We start from the raw sequence: 14,593 nt of genomic DNA, 5'->3' as shown, positions 1-14,593 counted from the left end.
CATTTTTTATAAACAGAAAAGCAATCTATAACCTAAGAAAGGGTGTTGAAGAGGGGAAAAAAGTCCGGTTCGAACTTCGTAGGATAGGGATATTATCAGGACCCTGCTATTATTGTGCCTTCACAGTGATGGTGTGAGTGGCAAAAGTGTTGCTTCTTATGGCATGGTGCCAAGGTGTTTGATGGGGTGGTTTTGAGCATAGAAAACAAACTTCAAGCGGTGGTCGTAGGCTGCAAAAACAGTATAGATTGGTGCAGTATGGGACCGGAAGACATTAGGTGGCGAAAGGGGCGGGCGCCGGGCAGTAAGCAACAAATCCTGGTATTTGTCATAACAAAAGCAGCAGAGAAGATAAATCAAGAGGGGAACTTTTATTTTCATTATGCTAGATTAGTTTCTTTGAAACACTTTTACTAAGATTTGAACTTAAGAATCGAGTCTAAATATATAACATTGGACTTCAAATACATACTTCTTCCGTTCCGAATTAAATAGAATAAATTCACTTTTTCACTTCACACTTTTTCACGTTGATTAAGATTTGTGATTTATACGTAATGAAAAACAAAATCAAGTGGGATCTTATTAGATTTATCTCGTGACATACATAAAATACTCCCTCCGTCCCAACTTATTTGCTACATTTACATTATCACAAAGACCAAGGAGGGAGTGGGGACCATTGCCATAACAAGAATTAACAAAAAAATAAATAGGTAAATTGTGGGATCTATCTACTATATATGAAAATATTTACAAAAGCAAATTTGTAAATAAAGTGCGGGACCTATGTACTATATATGGAAATATATGCAAATGTAGCAAATGAATTGGGACACACCTAAATGGCAAAATGTAGCAAATAAATTGGGACGGAGGAAGTATAATTTTTACTCCAAATGGAGGGAGTAAAACCAATTATCATAAATCTTCCTCCACTGTAGTTGTTTTATTCTGTATCTTGAGATTGAGGTGTCCCATGTATTAGGGGTGAAAGTTATTCGGATAAAATCCAAAATCCAATTCAATCCAATCCGAATTAGTAATTCGGATCGGATTTGAAATGTGTTCGGATTGGATTCGGATTAAGATTTTTGGAAAATTTGGATTTTCGGATCGGATTGGATTGAGGGTAATTGGATCCAAAAATCCAATATAACCAAATACTAATATGTCTTGTATTATGTATCTTGATTGGGCTTAAGTGCTTAACTTTTTTTTTTCTAAAAAGAAGCATAGTCCATAGCTTAGTAGGCGTAGCACTTCCACCTTTCCCCTAGAATCCTAACAAAACTTAATTCCTCATTTCCTAAATCTACTAGGCTACCGTTGTGCTTGATTTATTTCATCGAGAAACTAGAGTTTTAAAAAAATCGGATTTTCGGATCTGATCCAATTTAGAGTATGAAATTTCGGATTGGATTGGATCGGATTCAAACTCTAATTGGTTTGGATTCGGATTGGAAAATTAAAATCCAATTTTTGTTCGGATCGAATTGGATTAGGCCCTAATCCAAACCGTACACCGAACTTTCACCCCTACCATGTTTAGCTTACAAACACTCCAACATCTTTTTTTGAGTAAAGAGAAAAGTAGGCTTGTGATGTGGATTTATTATTTTTATTATTCAAGCTCTGACAGCACCGACAGTCCAAGGATTACAGGACTTTATTGTTTGGTGAGGACTGACTACTGAGTAGTCCATTAACTGCAAAGTCTCGCTGTGGTAGACTGGTGGTGCCAATTTCACCAATTTAAGAGATTTGACTTTCCTCGTCTTCTTTTACGAAAGTCAAATTTAACCAAAGTCTTACTCAAATTGTAAAGAAGTTTAATATAATTTTGTAAGACAAGTCTCATGCTAATATGTACAATAATATTTATCTACTTCCAAAACATTTATTTTCCTTTCTGACGAGTTAGTTAAGTATTTTAACACAATAATTTAGAGCTGATAATCTTTATGTAGACTTCCATTGTTTTTTAGTTAACATATTCAATACATTAGTTAGTGTTGTTCTATAATTAGTTAAGATTAATTGAGCATTATTTTAGTTTCTAATATAAATGAAGAAATAACTTTTTTACAAATCTAAATGTCAAATACAAAAGACATTTTGAAAAAATAACTTAAAACAACCTAACATTTGGAGTAATTATTGTATCAATTTCAGTTTGGTTCTTGGAATTTATTTTTTTAGTCTTCTCAAAATGATTTTTCTTTCTTGCACTTCCTCTCTTTGTTTTTGAATCATACGGATATACAACAACCAATGTAGTTGTACTTGATGAGCATCGTTCTTCTACGATTGATTTTGTAGTTAAGACTTTGTTTATAAGTGCAGTAGTATTTTCGTAGACTTCTTGGAGTGTCTTTCTTGCATCTTTATTATCTTGACTTTTAAGAATGAGATTGCAAAACTAATTTTCTCGCGGTTTCATAACGTCATGGGGTTACATTGGTTTATCCATTCATTTCTCTTTTCCACACTTTCCTCTTTACATTATCTAACCCACTTTTGCACATATACTTATGTAGCATTTTTGTGATTGAACGCATGTGCATGATCCTCAAGGCATGAAAATACAACAATCTGGTAGCATAGTTATTACTTCAACTGAACTGAACTGAAATGATCGGAGCTACAACTTAATCTCTATTATATAAGGGAAGGGGAAGCTATGGTGTCCCCGAATGAAGAGACTATTTTACCCCCTTCCCGTTCTAAATTACAAATTCACTTACAAACAAAAATACTGGAAATAAAATCATAACAATCACTCACAAATCAACTAAAATCACAAAATTGCATAATTTAGATTATACAAATCACTCATATGAGAAAATTTAACAAAACTAAATAATTCACTTACAAACTACAACCAATACACTACAACGTTAATACATACTCACAAAAAAAAATTCACAAAAATTTGACTTGAAATCAAAGTGTCCACTTTCTTCACAATCTATGAAGTAGGGTACTTAATTCAAAAATCAACTAAAAAATTATAATATTAGAGATCATAAATAAATTCACTAAAATTTCTATTTTGTTCATAGAATTTAACTTTGAAAAGTAAAAAAAATAAAAGATTGGTGAGAGACTAAGCGATAGAGAATAAACCAATCAAATTTTGCAACTAAAAACAATTATACTTCCTATGTCTAATATTCAAATTTGACTCTTATTTATGTCGCAGACAACCGAATTTCTATCTCGAAAAAAATTGAAACATGATCGCGTGCAAAAAATGCTAGTTTATTAAGATAAAAGAGAACACACACTAAGTTAAATATAGTTCATAAAATATAATCACATGGCATACAATACCTTAACTCAATTTCTCTTAGGCCAAGTACCTTCCAAACAAGCATTGAAACATGTATATAAAATATAATCACGTCATTTATTGACCTCATCTCTATTATATAAGCCAAGGGAGGAGGTGTGGTGTCCTTTTTTGAAGTGACTAAAATACCCTTAATGATCTAATTAATGGAATGAAAAAAATTACAAAAACAAATCATTTAAAAATTCTCATTCCAACTTGCCCTTTAAAACAAGTTTGAAATGGTATATGCATCAAATACTTCAATCAAAAATTAAATGGACAAAATATTTATACCTCATAAAAAAAAGATGGCATACATAACGTGTACATGAAAAGTCTGAACATTCACATCCTTTGATATTCTTTAATTCAGTTAAACCAACTCATTATTTTTGTTTTTTCAGTTCAATATTCATTCACAAAAAATTAATGTTAACAATCACTCTCAACCTTTTTATTTTTTTACATTAGCGAATTAATATATCTAAATTCATCTAACTGTTGAATTTTTGACATTTAAGTTTAATGATAAATAAAGTACGAATGGAGTATCTAATAGAATAACAAATTTTGAAATTAATGCACGCATCGCGTGCATATGAAGGCTAGTAGATTCATATTATCACTCTATCTCTCTTCTTATCTATTTTATTCCTTAAAAACCGAATAATTTCTGGCATTTCTCCTCATAACCTCCTTACTAAAATTAGTTTATTCTTAAATCTTAACAGTCTACACTAGTCGGCTAGTCCTACTACTCAACTGTGTACTGTACTGTCATAGCTAATAGCTTCCAACTTTCACACTCTTTCTTTCACAGATCCACAAACACACACCTTCTACTATTTTCTCTCTCCTCTCAACGACGATGAAGGTGATGAAGTTCATCGCAGCTTCATCATTGTTAATGGCGCTAATTCTATGCTCCATTTTCAACATTGAAGCGTCGGTGCACGAGTATAAAAGCCAGAAATTCGTAGCTAAAGGAAATTCCTTCGTCGTTCATGGCGGAAGTGAAGGAATCTTCGCTCCTTCTAATGATTCTCCCGGCGATTCCTTTATTCGGTGATTTTTTTTTTTACTTTTTTTTTGTATGTTTTTCATTTACTGGTGATTTTTGCTTGAGTTTAGCTGCTGATTTTTGTGGAATTTGTCGGTTTTAGGTTTTTGATTTAGTTTAATTGATGATAGTTTGGTGTTTAATTGTTTGTGAAGAGAGTTGGATCTGATGATATATAGAATGTGCAAGTTGAAATCTTAAATCTGCAAAAAAGGATTTGGAATTGCGGAAATACTGAGCTACTTACTTCACTTTATTTGATTTTATATTCTGTGTATATAGTACATTTAGGGATGAAGATTTATGATTTATGGAATTGCTGGCATTTTATTGAATACAACATTGCAATTTGCAAGGGAGATGAATTGGAGGAGTTTGTTTACTTAATGTAGGTTATGATTGTTGTCTTGTTGAGCTGTGAAATTTGATTAATAACCTAAGCTAGACAAAAGACGATGTTAGTATGTTACACATTTTTTTTATTAATGTATACTGAGGGTGTGCAGGATGCGATACAGGGGAAGGAGTTTGTAGTTTATGAACTACAGGCTATTGTAGGGTTGTAGTTTTGTGGCTATGTGGGTTAACGACAAATATTCTCCTTGCATTTATAGGGTTTAAAACCATATGTAGATCTAACCACGAAAGAGTGTCCAAAACTACTGTTGTGCCAACTCTTAGGAAGAAATGAGGTAGTAGGTAGATTTTGGACGCTTGGACTCAATTAGTCATAAGTGCATATAGAGATATTCTAACAGTTAGAATGCTTCGATAGCTGGACTGAACTGTTTATTCACTGACCATTCTTGGCTGCAGATCTTTTGTGTTTTCACTGACGATCCTTTTTTTTTTTTTTTTTTTTTTTGTAATGTTAGCATATCATTTGCCTCATGCTGATCGTCAAAGTAAACTTAAAATGACTTCTAATATCTATTAGTTGTTGGATACTGGCTAGGTATTGAATGATTTTCTGTGGTTTCTGGATTCAGATTTGAGAAGATTACACTTCGAAGGCCCAAGTTGTCCTCTAACTTTAGCTCAAGGGTCCATGCCATACTTTTTGAGGTAGATGACAGAGAAACAATCGGTGGTTCTGCATATGGAGGCCAGAGAGCTGTTTGCTGCACCCCAGATCTCGCAAAACTTGGTGTCTGCAAACAGGGAGATATTATTTACCGACAATCCACCAAAAATCCTGACTGGCCACAAGTCTACGGTGTCTCATTTCAGGTTGATGAATTGGAAGCAACTTTCTCATCTAGATCAATCCGGATTACAAAAACTGGGATGTACAACTTATATTTTATTCATTGTGATCCAAATCTTAAAGATGTGGTTGTAGAGGGAAAAACCATTTGGAAAGACCCTACTGGTTATTTACCTGGTAGAATGGCTCCATTTATGAAATTCTATGGGTACATGTCCCTTGCATTTGTGGTTCTTGGGATCTATTGGTTCAGTCAATATTCAAGATTTTGGAAAGAAGTTATTCCCTTGCAGAACGGCATAACACTTGTTATAACATTGGGCATGTTTGAGATGGCCTTCTGGTACTTTGACTATGCGGAGTTCAACAAAACTGGAGTAAGGCCAGTTGGCATTACTGTATGGGCAGTAACCTTTGGTATAATCAAACGTACTGTTTCAAGATTAATTATTCTGATGGTTTCTATGGGCTACGGAGTTGTAAGACCTACTCTTGGTGGTATCACGTCCAAAGTTATTATGCTTGGAGGAACCTTCTTTCTTGCATCGGAGGTCCTTGAATTGGTGGAAAATGTTGGTACCATCAGTGATCTTTCTGGGAAAGCTAGACTGTTTATGGTTCTGCCAGTGGCATTGTTGGATGCTTTCTTCATTTTATGGACATTCAACTCGCTTTCTGCTACTTTAAATAAGCTCCAGGTACTTGTTTCTACTTCTGATATGTAATTGATGAAGTAATTCTTGATGTTTTATTTAACCTATACCAAGTGCTTCCTTTGTTTTTGAATATAAGGCATGTAAACTACTTTTATACATATCAAGAATTTAGTTAACTTCAGTTGTATTTGCACTGGCATAGGAAATGACATTATATATTGTATTGATAATATAAATACGGTTTTTTCACCATATACCCCTGACAAATTTTTTTTTGCACCATATACCCTTTCAACTTTCCAAATTCATCATATACCCCTCACTTTTGAAAAAATACATTAACTTACCCTTTTGACTAACGGAAGGCTAACTCCGTTAGTCATTTAACCCTAATCATCCCTTTAACCCTAATTAGCTATCATAAACCTAAACCAAACCCTAACCCTAATCTAATACCCTAAGTCCCTAACCCTAACCACCCTTACCCCAGCCCCCACTCCCCACACCCCCTACCCTAGCAGGCAGCACCCCCACCCACTCCCCCACCCCTTACCCCACCACCCCCTCCCCACCCTTTACCTCACCACCCTAGAATGTGACCGCCTCCCCAAATACACCACAACCGAAACCCACCCCCGCCCACCCCTTTGCCCCACCACCGCCGAAGCCAACCCCCGCCTCTTCTACTCTCGCCATTTTTCTTTCTCCTTCGCACCTCACCGGAGCCTTTTCTCCTCTCGCGCTTTTTCTTTCTCTACCTCTCGTTGCTCCTCTCTCTCGCCGGCATTTCTTCGCCGCTCTGTTAGTCGAAGGAGAACAGGGGTGTGGGAGGGGGGTCGCCGGTCTTTGTTTTTTGAAGTCTTCGCCGCCCTGTTTTTTGAAGGGGAACAGGGGTGTGGAAGGAGGGTTGCAGATCTCTGCTTTCTCGTTGGTTTAGGGGAGGGTTCAGGGCGTGGTGGCGTTTCTCACTAGTGTGGTGGCTGCGCGGGAGCGGACAGGGGGGGTGGTTTCGAGGGCTTGTGGGGTTTCAAGGGTTTGCGCGAGTTTGTGCGCGGGTGTGGTGCTGCGGGTGGCGGAAGAGGAGGGGTGCGGCGCTGTAGGTGGCGGAACGGTGGAGGGGGGTCTCGGGGCTGGTGGGTGGTGGGATGGTGGGAGGGGACTGCAGTGGTGGGGGTGGGGAAGGGGGTGGGGTAGGGTGGGGTGGGGTGGAGGGGGTGATGTGGCAGTGGGTAAGGGGTGGGGTGATGTGGCAGTGGGTGTAAGGGTGGGGTGATGTGGCAGTGGGTGTAAGGGGTGGGGTGATGTGGCAGTGGGTGTAAGGGGTGGGTGATGTGGCAGTGGGGACTGGGGGTGATGTGGCAGTGGGTTAGTTAAAAAATTAGATTAGGGTTAGGATTAGGGTTTAATTTAGGTTAGTTAATTAGGGTTAGAGGGGATTAGGGGTTAATGACTAACGGAAGTCTAACACCGTTAGTCAAAAGGGTAAGTTGATGTATTTTTCGAAATGTGAGGGGTATATGATGAATTTGGAAAGTCGAAAGGCTATACGGTGCAAAAAAAAATTTGTCAGGGGTATATGGTGAAAAAACCGTATAAAATAATCTCTTGTCTGGCTTTGTAAATATAACTTGGTATTTGATATTGTATTGATATTGTAGAATGCCTTATTCTATAGCTAAAATTCCTTGAAATTAGAAACAGAGGGAGTATAAACTAACCAGTAGAGTAACTTAATCTAGGCATTGCCTGTTCAAAGTTCAAAAATCTTGCATAAGGCCTGAATACTATGAGATTGTATTTGGGGCTCGTTTGACTTAAAGTATCTGGAAATCATGCCTTTTTTGACTTCATATGAGGGTTCAGTTCTGTAAGGATGAGGGTAACCACATTGTAGTTTTGTCTCATCGATGCAGCATATATGCTACTTCTTAGGTCTGTCAATAGAATGTAGATTAAACTTGAAGCACAGTTAGACATCTTATTTCAATGATTTTGGTTCCTGATACTATTTACTGAGCAAATTTGGGCGGCAAGTGCATATCATCACAATGTCATCAACAATCTTTACAACTCAGCAATCAATTTGTAGATAAAGTCAAGGCCCACCTTTCTCACAATAAATGATTTCGCTAAATCTGCCTCCTCTTTTCCGCTCACATTTAATATGAATATTCTGTTGACTCTAAGGCCTAAGCCACTAATTAGGCGAACCGTCATTTTCTTGTGATTTGTTAAAATTCTGCTAGATGCTTAGAGGACTCCCATTTTTTCCCTTTTTTTCCTTGTGGGTGGATGTGCTTGTGGGACTAGCAGGAATTTCAGGGTGAGATTAGGTGGGAAGACCAATATGTGCATAGTCAAACCTTCTCTTTTATCTCAATTTCATAAGGCATTGGAATCAGATTAGGAAACAGACTACTGTATTAGTGAACAAAGGCAATCTGTCAGGCAGTCTTGCTCCTGCTTCCTAATTTCAGCAGTCCAATTAATATCTCCGATGCCGAGCACTTTGATGAATAATGATGCGCAGCATTTAATTGTTAGTTTGAAAGTATATGTTTCATGGTCACATTTTGACCCAGAACAATCAAATAGCATTGCTCAATAGAGAATCTGTGGATCATGGAACATATATTCTGTCATCTACTCGTCACAGGAATATGCTTAGCAAAATGATGACTAGCAGACCTGCAGTAGCCTGTATAAATCTTAGAAGCTTATCTAATAAGTTATGAGCTAGGCATTGAAAATTTATTCCTTTTTCAGCTATATAATTGTCAAATATACTCTTCATAATTTTTGTCTAACATTTTTCTGTTCGTCCAGGCTCGTCGGATGAATGCTAAATTGGATATCTACCGGAAGTTCACTAATGCATTGGTAGTGGCTGTTGTTGTGTCAGCGGGTTGGATATTCTACGAGGTACAAAGCAAGTGCAACTTTTATATATTAACATATATTCTCTTGTTTATCCTTCTCTTCAAGAGCCATGCAGGATAGTTCTTTCATACCCATCTTATAAAAGGGAAACAGTGGTCCTTCTGGAAATGGAAGGCTACTTCTTTGGCCTTGTTCTTTCACCTTTAAAGAATGTATCACAGGGAAATCAAGTTTAGGTATTTTTGGATAAGTTCAGACAAAGGCTACGGTTTTGTTTCACAGCTATAAGTTCAAATTTTGATAAGTTCAGATAAGAAAAGAAAGAAGCCTTTGTTGGTCTCCCGTGTCTTGGAAACTTTCAGACACCAACATTTCGCTTTTGCCTTTGTTTCAAGTGTGGGGCGGGCGAAATACATTATGCAACCAATGGAAGGTTTTTCGAACAAGAGAAATGACTATACCCAGGAGGCCAAGGCCAGTACATGCTTAAACTAAGCTTAATGGTCAACTCATAACATTATAGTCTTCAAATATCTTCTTTTTGCATCAAGCTACTAAAACATTTTATGAGTATTTCCATCATCTGTATACTGCATAGAAACAGGGATATTGTGAAAGGTATCGGTTCAACAATTTCTAGTTCTCCAGATATATTAGTCACACTACAGCTAGAGGCGGATCCAGGTTTTTGAATTTGGAGGGTTCTAACTAAACCATCTAGCACATTGACTTTTAAGCAAGCAAATATACAAATTTGCCTATTAATTTTTTTTAGTACTTTGTTATTACATGAAAGTATAAGAAATTGAATTTTTTTTTTTTGAAAATTTAAGAGATCAACAAGTTCAACATCTTACCTGATGATTTTTTTTTACTTGCTCAAACTTAGTATATAAAAAGTGCATATAATCAATTTTTTTGTATTTATTTGAAAACGGATAAATGAATTTTTAAATATGTGATTGTTAAAAACTAAGAGTTGATATAAAAATAGATGAATTGTTTGGAGTAAATAGAACGAAAAAAGAAAAGCAATAAGGCTTCAGCCTTCAATTGAACCAAAAAGCATTTCTTTAGAATGAATAAGAAAACGTTGAAGTTCTCTTAATAGAAACTCGAACCTGCGACCAAACTAAAATCATGAGAAAAAAGCTACAATAACCACTGGAGCAAAGTCCACTCCATGAAACAAAAGCACGTACACTTGTTTAATTATATTTCTGGAGGTCTGGCGCAAGGAGAAAAACGAACTTTTTAAATTTGTTTTGGGGGGTCCTGTGCCACCCAGGACCCTTCATAGATCCGCCTCTGTACAGCTGCTTTTAAAGATACAGGATCTCTTGATTTCTGAGTATAGAAGCTATGCTGTACCTAGTCTACAATCTGCAAGTGGTATCCGTTGGAATCCACTCCGTGACCTTCCTAATCACTGCAGCAAAGGAAAGACGGCTAGAAACCATGTATTCATAGCTTTAGTTCGCTTCCACATAACCAGCAGATATCCTCTTGTACCAACTACCGGCAACTACCAGCTTCATCTTTTGCATTCTGCTCAGCATATATTCAGCATATATATTCATCTTAGAGCTGCAAGATAGAGCTGCTGAGAAAATGAAAGAAAAGAAAAGCCATATGACCTATATTCAGCTAGTTTATACTTGGCCTATATGCGTGGCCGACTGGCCATATGCTACTATATCACTTTATACAAGGATACTTCACCTCTAAGCTTATTGATTTTTGTACATTTGTTTTGCAAATACAAGGCTTCAGGGCAAGGTTACTGCAGTTACTTTTTATGATTGACTTGTTGAGCAAAAAAAACTAATAGGTCCGTTCCTAGATGCCAAAATCAACTTCCTGGTCCGCGTGCGAGGAACCTTAGCTGTCACCTCCCTAGTAAACTTCCTAAGAGCAGGTTAGCATTAAGCCAACTTCGCAAATAGGCTACTACCGCCTTGTTCTAGTCAGGCATTCTTTGAACACAAGGCTCATTTTCCTCCATTCTCGGAAACCTAGCTGTATCTGTATATTAACTCAACCTTTGGTTAGTTAGAGACCATAACCAATTATAGTATACCTCAAGGTTAAAAAGAATCTTTAATAATGGTTAATAGACCAAATTTATTCCAGGGCTCGTGCCTCATAGTCATACTGTTGGGCGTTTAGATGGGGGTAGCAGAGGTGTGTATGTTAAAATGGATGTGAGGGATACTTAAAGTGGTATAATATGGAATGAGAATATTCAGGAGGAGGTTGGAGTTGCAGACATTGAGGATAAGATTACAAAGAACCTGTTATGTTGGTTAGACTTCAGCCAGATCATGTGAGAGTTTTGGAGAGTTGGGATATAGAGATTTTCTTAATAATTTGAGGCAGGCCAAAAATGTCTTCAATGGAGGGCGTTGAGAATAATTTAAGATGTAAAAAGTATATTGCACTTGACTAAAGGAAATAGAGGCAGGAGATATAATCTTGGCTTATACCGCTGATCTCGTCATATTGAGATAAATGCTATGGCATTTCTGTTTGATTAGTAACATTAGTTGGAGTCAATAAACATAGACATACAGAATACAGTATATTCTGAACTTACGAGTTGCAAATTACTGCCTCTTGATTATGTGAACCGATAACACATGCAATTATATTTTATGTTGGGTAATGCTATCCAAGGGAGAGGCACAGATTAAATTCATGGATATGTTGGTTCAAGCTACAGTATATTACCCTTCCAAATGGGTTATCTTTTGTGGATGTTATGTAGTGGATGTACTTTATTTTTTCTTTTTCTCCACGAGGATAACTGGGTGCAATGTGAAACATATCTGTGTATTATTTTTCTGGTCTCACTAATCATTTTCTCCTGATACATTGAGGTAATCTCTTAATCTTTTTTTTTTTCTGCAGTTATATATTGAGGCAAATGACATATACAATGAGAATTGGCAAAATGCGTGGATCATTCCGGCATTCTGGCAGGCTCTTTCGTTCTCTTTACTATCCGTAATCTGCATCCTCTGGGCGCCATCCCAAAACTCAACAAGGTAAAAAAAAAAAAACCTGGTACTGCATTTTTTCCCCCATTTCCTCCGTGTCTGATAAGAGTTCTTCACTGCTGTGCTCACTAGCATGTTTCCTTCTGGAAATGTGGTACCTTAGAATTCCTTATTGGATACAATTTGAAGTTCTATTCCATTAATGGCTAGTTTTGGTAATGACAATGAATTCATATGTAATTATCAAAAGTCGCACCCATGGTATTGAAATTCCATCTTCAAACATATGTTTTTTTTCCATAATTTTTCATTACCACCTCTAGACTGGTAGTGGCTGGTTTTGGATATTATGAAGAAAAAGAGGTATGTGCAGATGGACAATCATTACTGTGGACGCAAGATTGAAACTTTCTTCACTAGAGTACCACTACCGCCATTTATTATTCCACTCCTTGGAGCTGAATTTTACTGATTGAAACTGAAATTGATTTAGATGCATCCTCTGGGATAAGTATCTCTAAGTTTTTGTAGTTAGGCTTCCAAGGGAATTATGTAAATACAGGATAACATACAAATTAGTCAATTTAATGCTTCTTATCGACTTGTGGTTTATAAATTCTCCGTGATAACTTTTCGAGATTATTTGGTTCCGCTTATTTTCTAGTTTTCTACTCTCTCATGAAGTCCTTCCTTGTTACCGTTGATACAGGAACCAATGAAAGTGAGAGTTAGTGGAAAGCGGGATCCTTTATCTGACTTTTGGGTAGGAAAGGAAACGTTTATTAGAAACATGAGTATTATCTACTAAAAGAAGTGAACTCATGCTGTGGGGTACTGGGGTTAGGGAGGGTAAACGGGGAAAAGTTCACAATACATGGAATAAAGCAAAATAGGGAAAAACTCTTATGTAACGAACGAAATGGAAAGAGGGAAGATGGAGGGAGCATCATCTTTTTTTTTTTTTTTTTGGCAGAAGAGTATCATCTAATAATAGCTATAACTGCTGTGTGTTTCTTTGGCACATTGTAAATCTTGAATAGTTGTCAATTTGCTAGTTGTAGCAAAAACTGTGTTCTTCCTCTGGCAATTTGCGTATTTTGGGTCTCTTCATGAAGACCATTCTCTTAACCGGGACTCATTGAAAAGTTGCTTCTTTCAACAGGTATGCTTACTCAGGAGATGAAGATTTTGATAGAGATGACACACTAACACTCATAAAGCCAGCCCCAATCCCCTCAAGTGATATCCGAATCCCCTCTGAGCCCCGTCCATTGAAAGGTAGCATTGAGCTATCTAACGATGACTCAGAAGAAGAGAAGACTGCCTAAACCTTGTACTCTCGTAAAAGTTTCATCGCGAAAAGTTCATATCCTGCATCTGGCCTTTCAAAGATACCATTGACCTAGTGATGCTTTTATGCCTTCTAAACAAATGATTTACACAGAAGAGGTCATCAAAGCTTCAGAGTTGCATGGGAGCAAAACATCCTCTGTTTGGGTTATTCTGTTATAATAGTAGTTATTCGTTCCACTTTGAAAATGATAGAAGGGATCAACCCTAGCATTTCCTTAGTCTGTAGTTACTAGTTATAGTGTTTTGTTCTTATTATGCATATAGATTTTGTGCCCATTCTTGTTTTTTTCTTCTTTCTCCATTTTTCATAACTCGTTAATTGATTGTCTTTTAAGTTGTTCATAACCAAGTACATTTTGTTAGGTAAAGGCACTTTTGCTGGAAACATGCTCAATTGATACGTGTTTGTGAGTTGTCACGTACTCACATTCACATAAATGTGTCTACCTTCCAGTTTTTTTCAGCTTGAACTAGATATCTTGCTCATTGACAGAAAGATCACTGTAAATAATAAAATTCTGGAAGAGTGACACAAATCTTAACATATAATTTTATGATTATGATTTACGTGAGATCCCTATAAATAAAAGTTCCTTGCGCAAACCTCATCTTCTTGTCCTGCTATTTGTTTGCGACTCATTCTAGTCAATATGATTATGATTATACAGTGGTTACAGTCGTGGATGTATTGAGTGTATGTACGCATGTTTTTGAGCAAATTTGTCATAAAAGTGGAAACAGTCAATGTTCATACTCCTTTCTGGAAATGAGCACAAATGTAGGTTTTCTCTTATGCCATCAAAGAGTTGCTTATGCCATTGAAAATCAATATATATATGACTTAAGTATCTACTATCCATTTATTAGATATAGTTGTAAAAATTTCAACACTATGTAGACATTTTATCAAATATCAAATAAAATATAACTTTTAAACTTGAAAAATTACAATAAAAATCGGTTCAAGTTGTCGTATGTGCAATTGCTCCAAAAATTAGTCCAAATTAGAATATGGTTCTTTGGATTTTTGTTTGGTCTTTAGTCCATAAATTTCAAATTTTTTAAGTTAATCCTATTCCCGGATCAATGGCTATGTAAAAA

General features: G+C 36.5%; 1 protein-coding gene across 1 annotated transcript; it reads left to right on the top strand.

Annotated features, from left to right (window-relative positions):
* The first annotated feature begins 4,057 nt into the window (after positions 1-4,057).
* LOC104899729 (uncharacterized) lies at positions 4,058-13,938 on the top strand. Its single transcript, XM_010686980.4, has 5 exons — positions 4,058-4,402; positions 5,387-6,302; positions 9,087-9,182; positions 12,051-12,187; positions 13,302-13,938. The coding sequence occupies exons 1-5, from the start codon at positions 4,206-4,208 to the stop codon at positions 13,465-13,467; spliced, it is 1,512 nt and encodes a 503-aa protein (XP_010685282.1). The 5' UTR covers positions 4,058-4,205; the 3' UTR covers positions 13,468-13,938.
* The last annotated feature ends 655 nt before the right edge of the window (positions 13,939-14,593 follow it).

This window comes from Beta vulgaris, chromosome 7, assembly GCF_026745355.1.
Source record: "Beta vulgaris subsp. vulgaris cultivar EL10 chromosome 7, EL10.2, whole genome shotgun sequence".
NCBI classification, from domain to species: Eukaryota; Viridiplantae; Streptophyta; class Magnoliopsida; order Caryophyllales; family Amaranthaceae; genus Beta; species Beta vulgaris.
Note: the sequence above shows the minus strand (reverse complement) of the source record. Positions and strands in the feature narration are given on the sequence as shown.

Coding starts and splice junctions, on each gene's coding strand:
- LOC104899729 (XM_010686980.4), top strand. CDS start 4,206: ATGAAGGTGATGAAGTTCATCGCAGCTTCATCATTGTTAATGGCGCTA. Junction 6,303..9,086: donor CTACTTTAAATAAGCTCCAG/GTACTTGTTTCT, acceptor CTGTTCGTCCAG/GCTCGTCGGATGAATGCTAA. Junction 12,188..13,301: donor CCATCCCAAAACTCAACAAG/GTAAAAAAAAAA, acceptor TTCTTTCAACAG/GTATGCTTACTCAGGAGATG.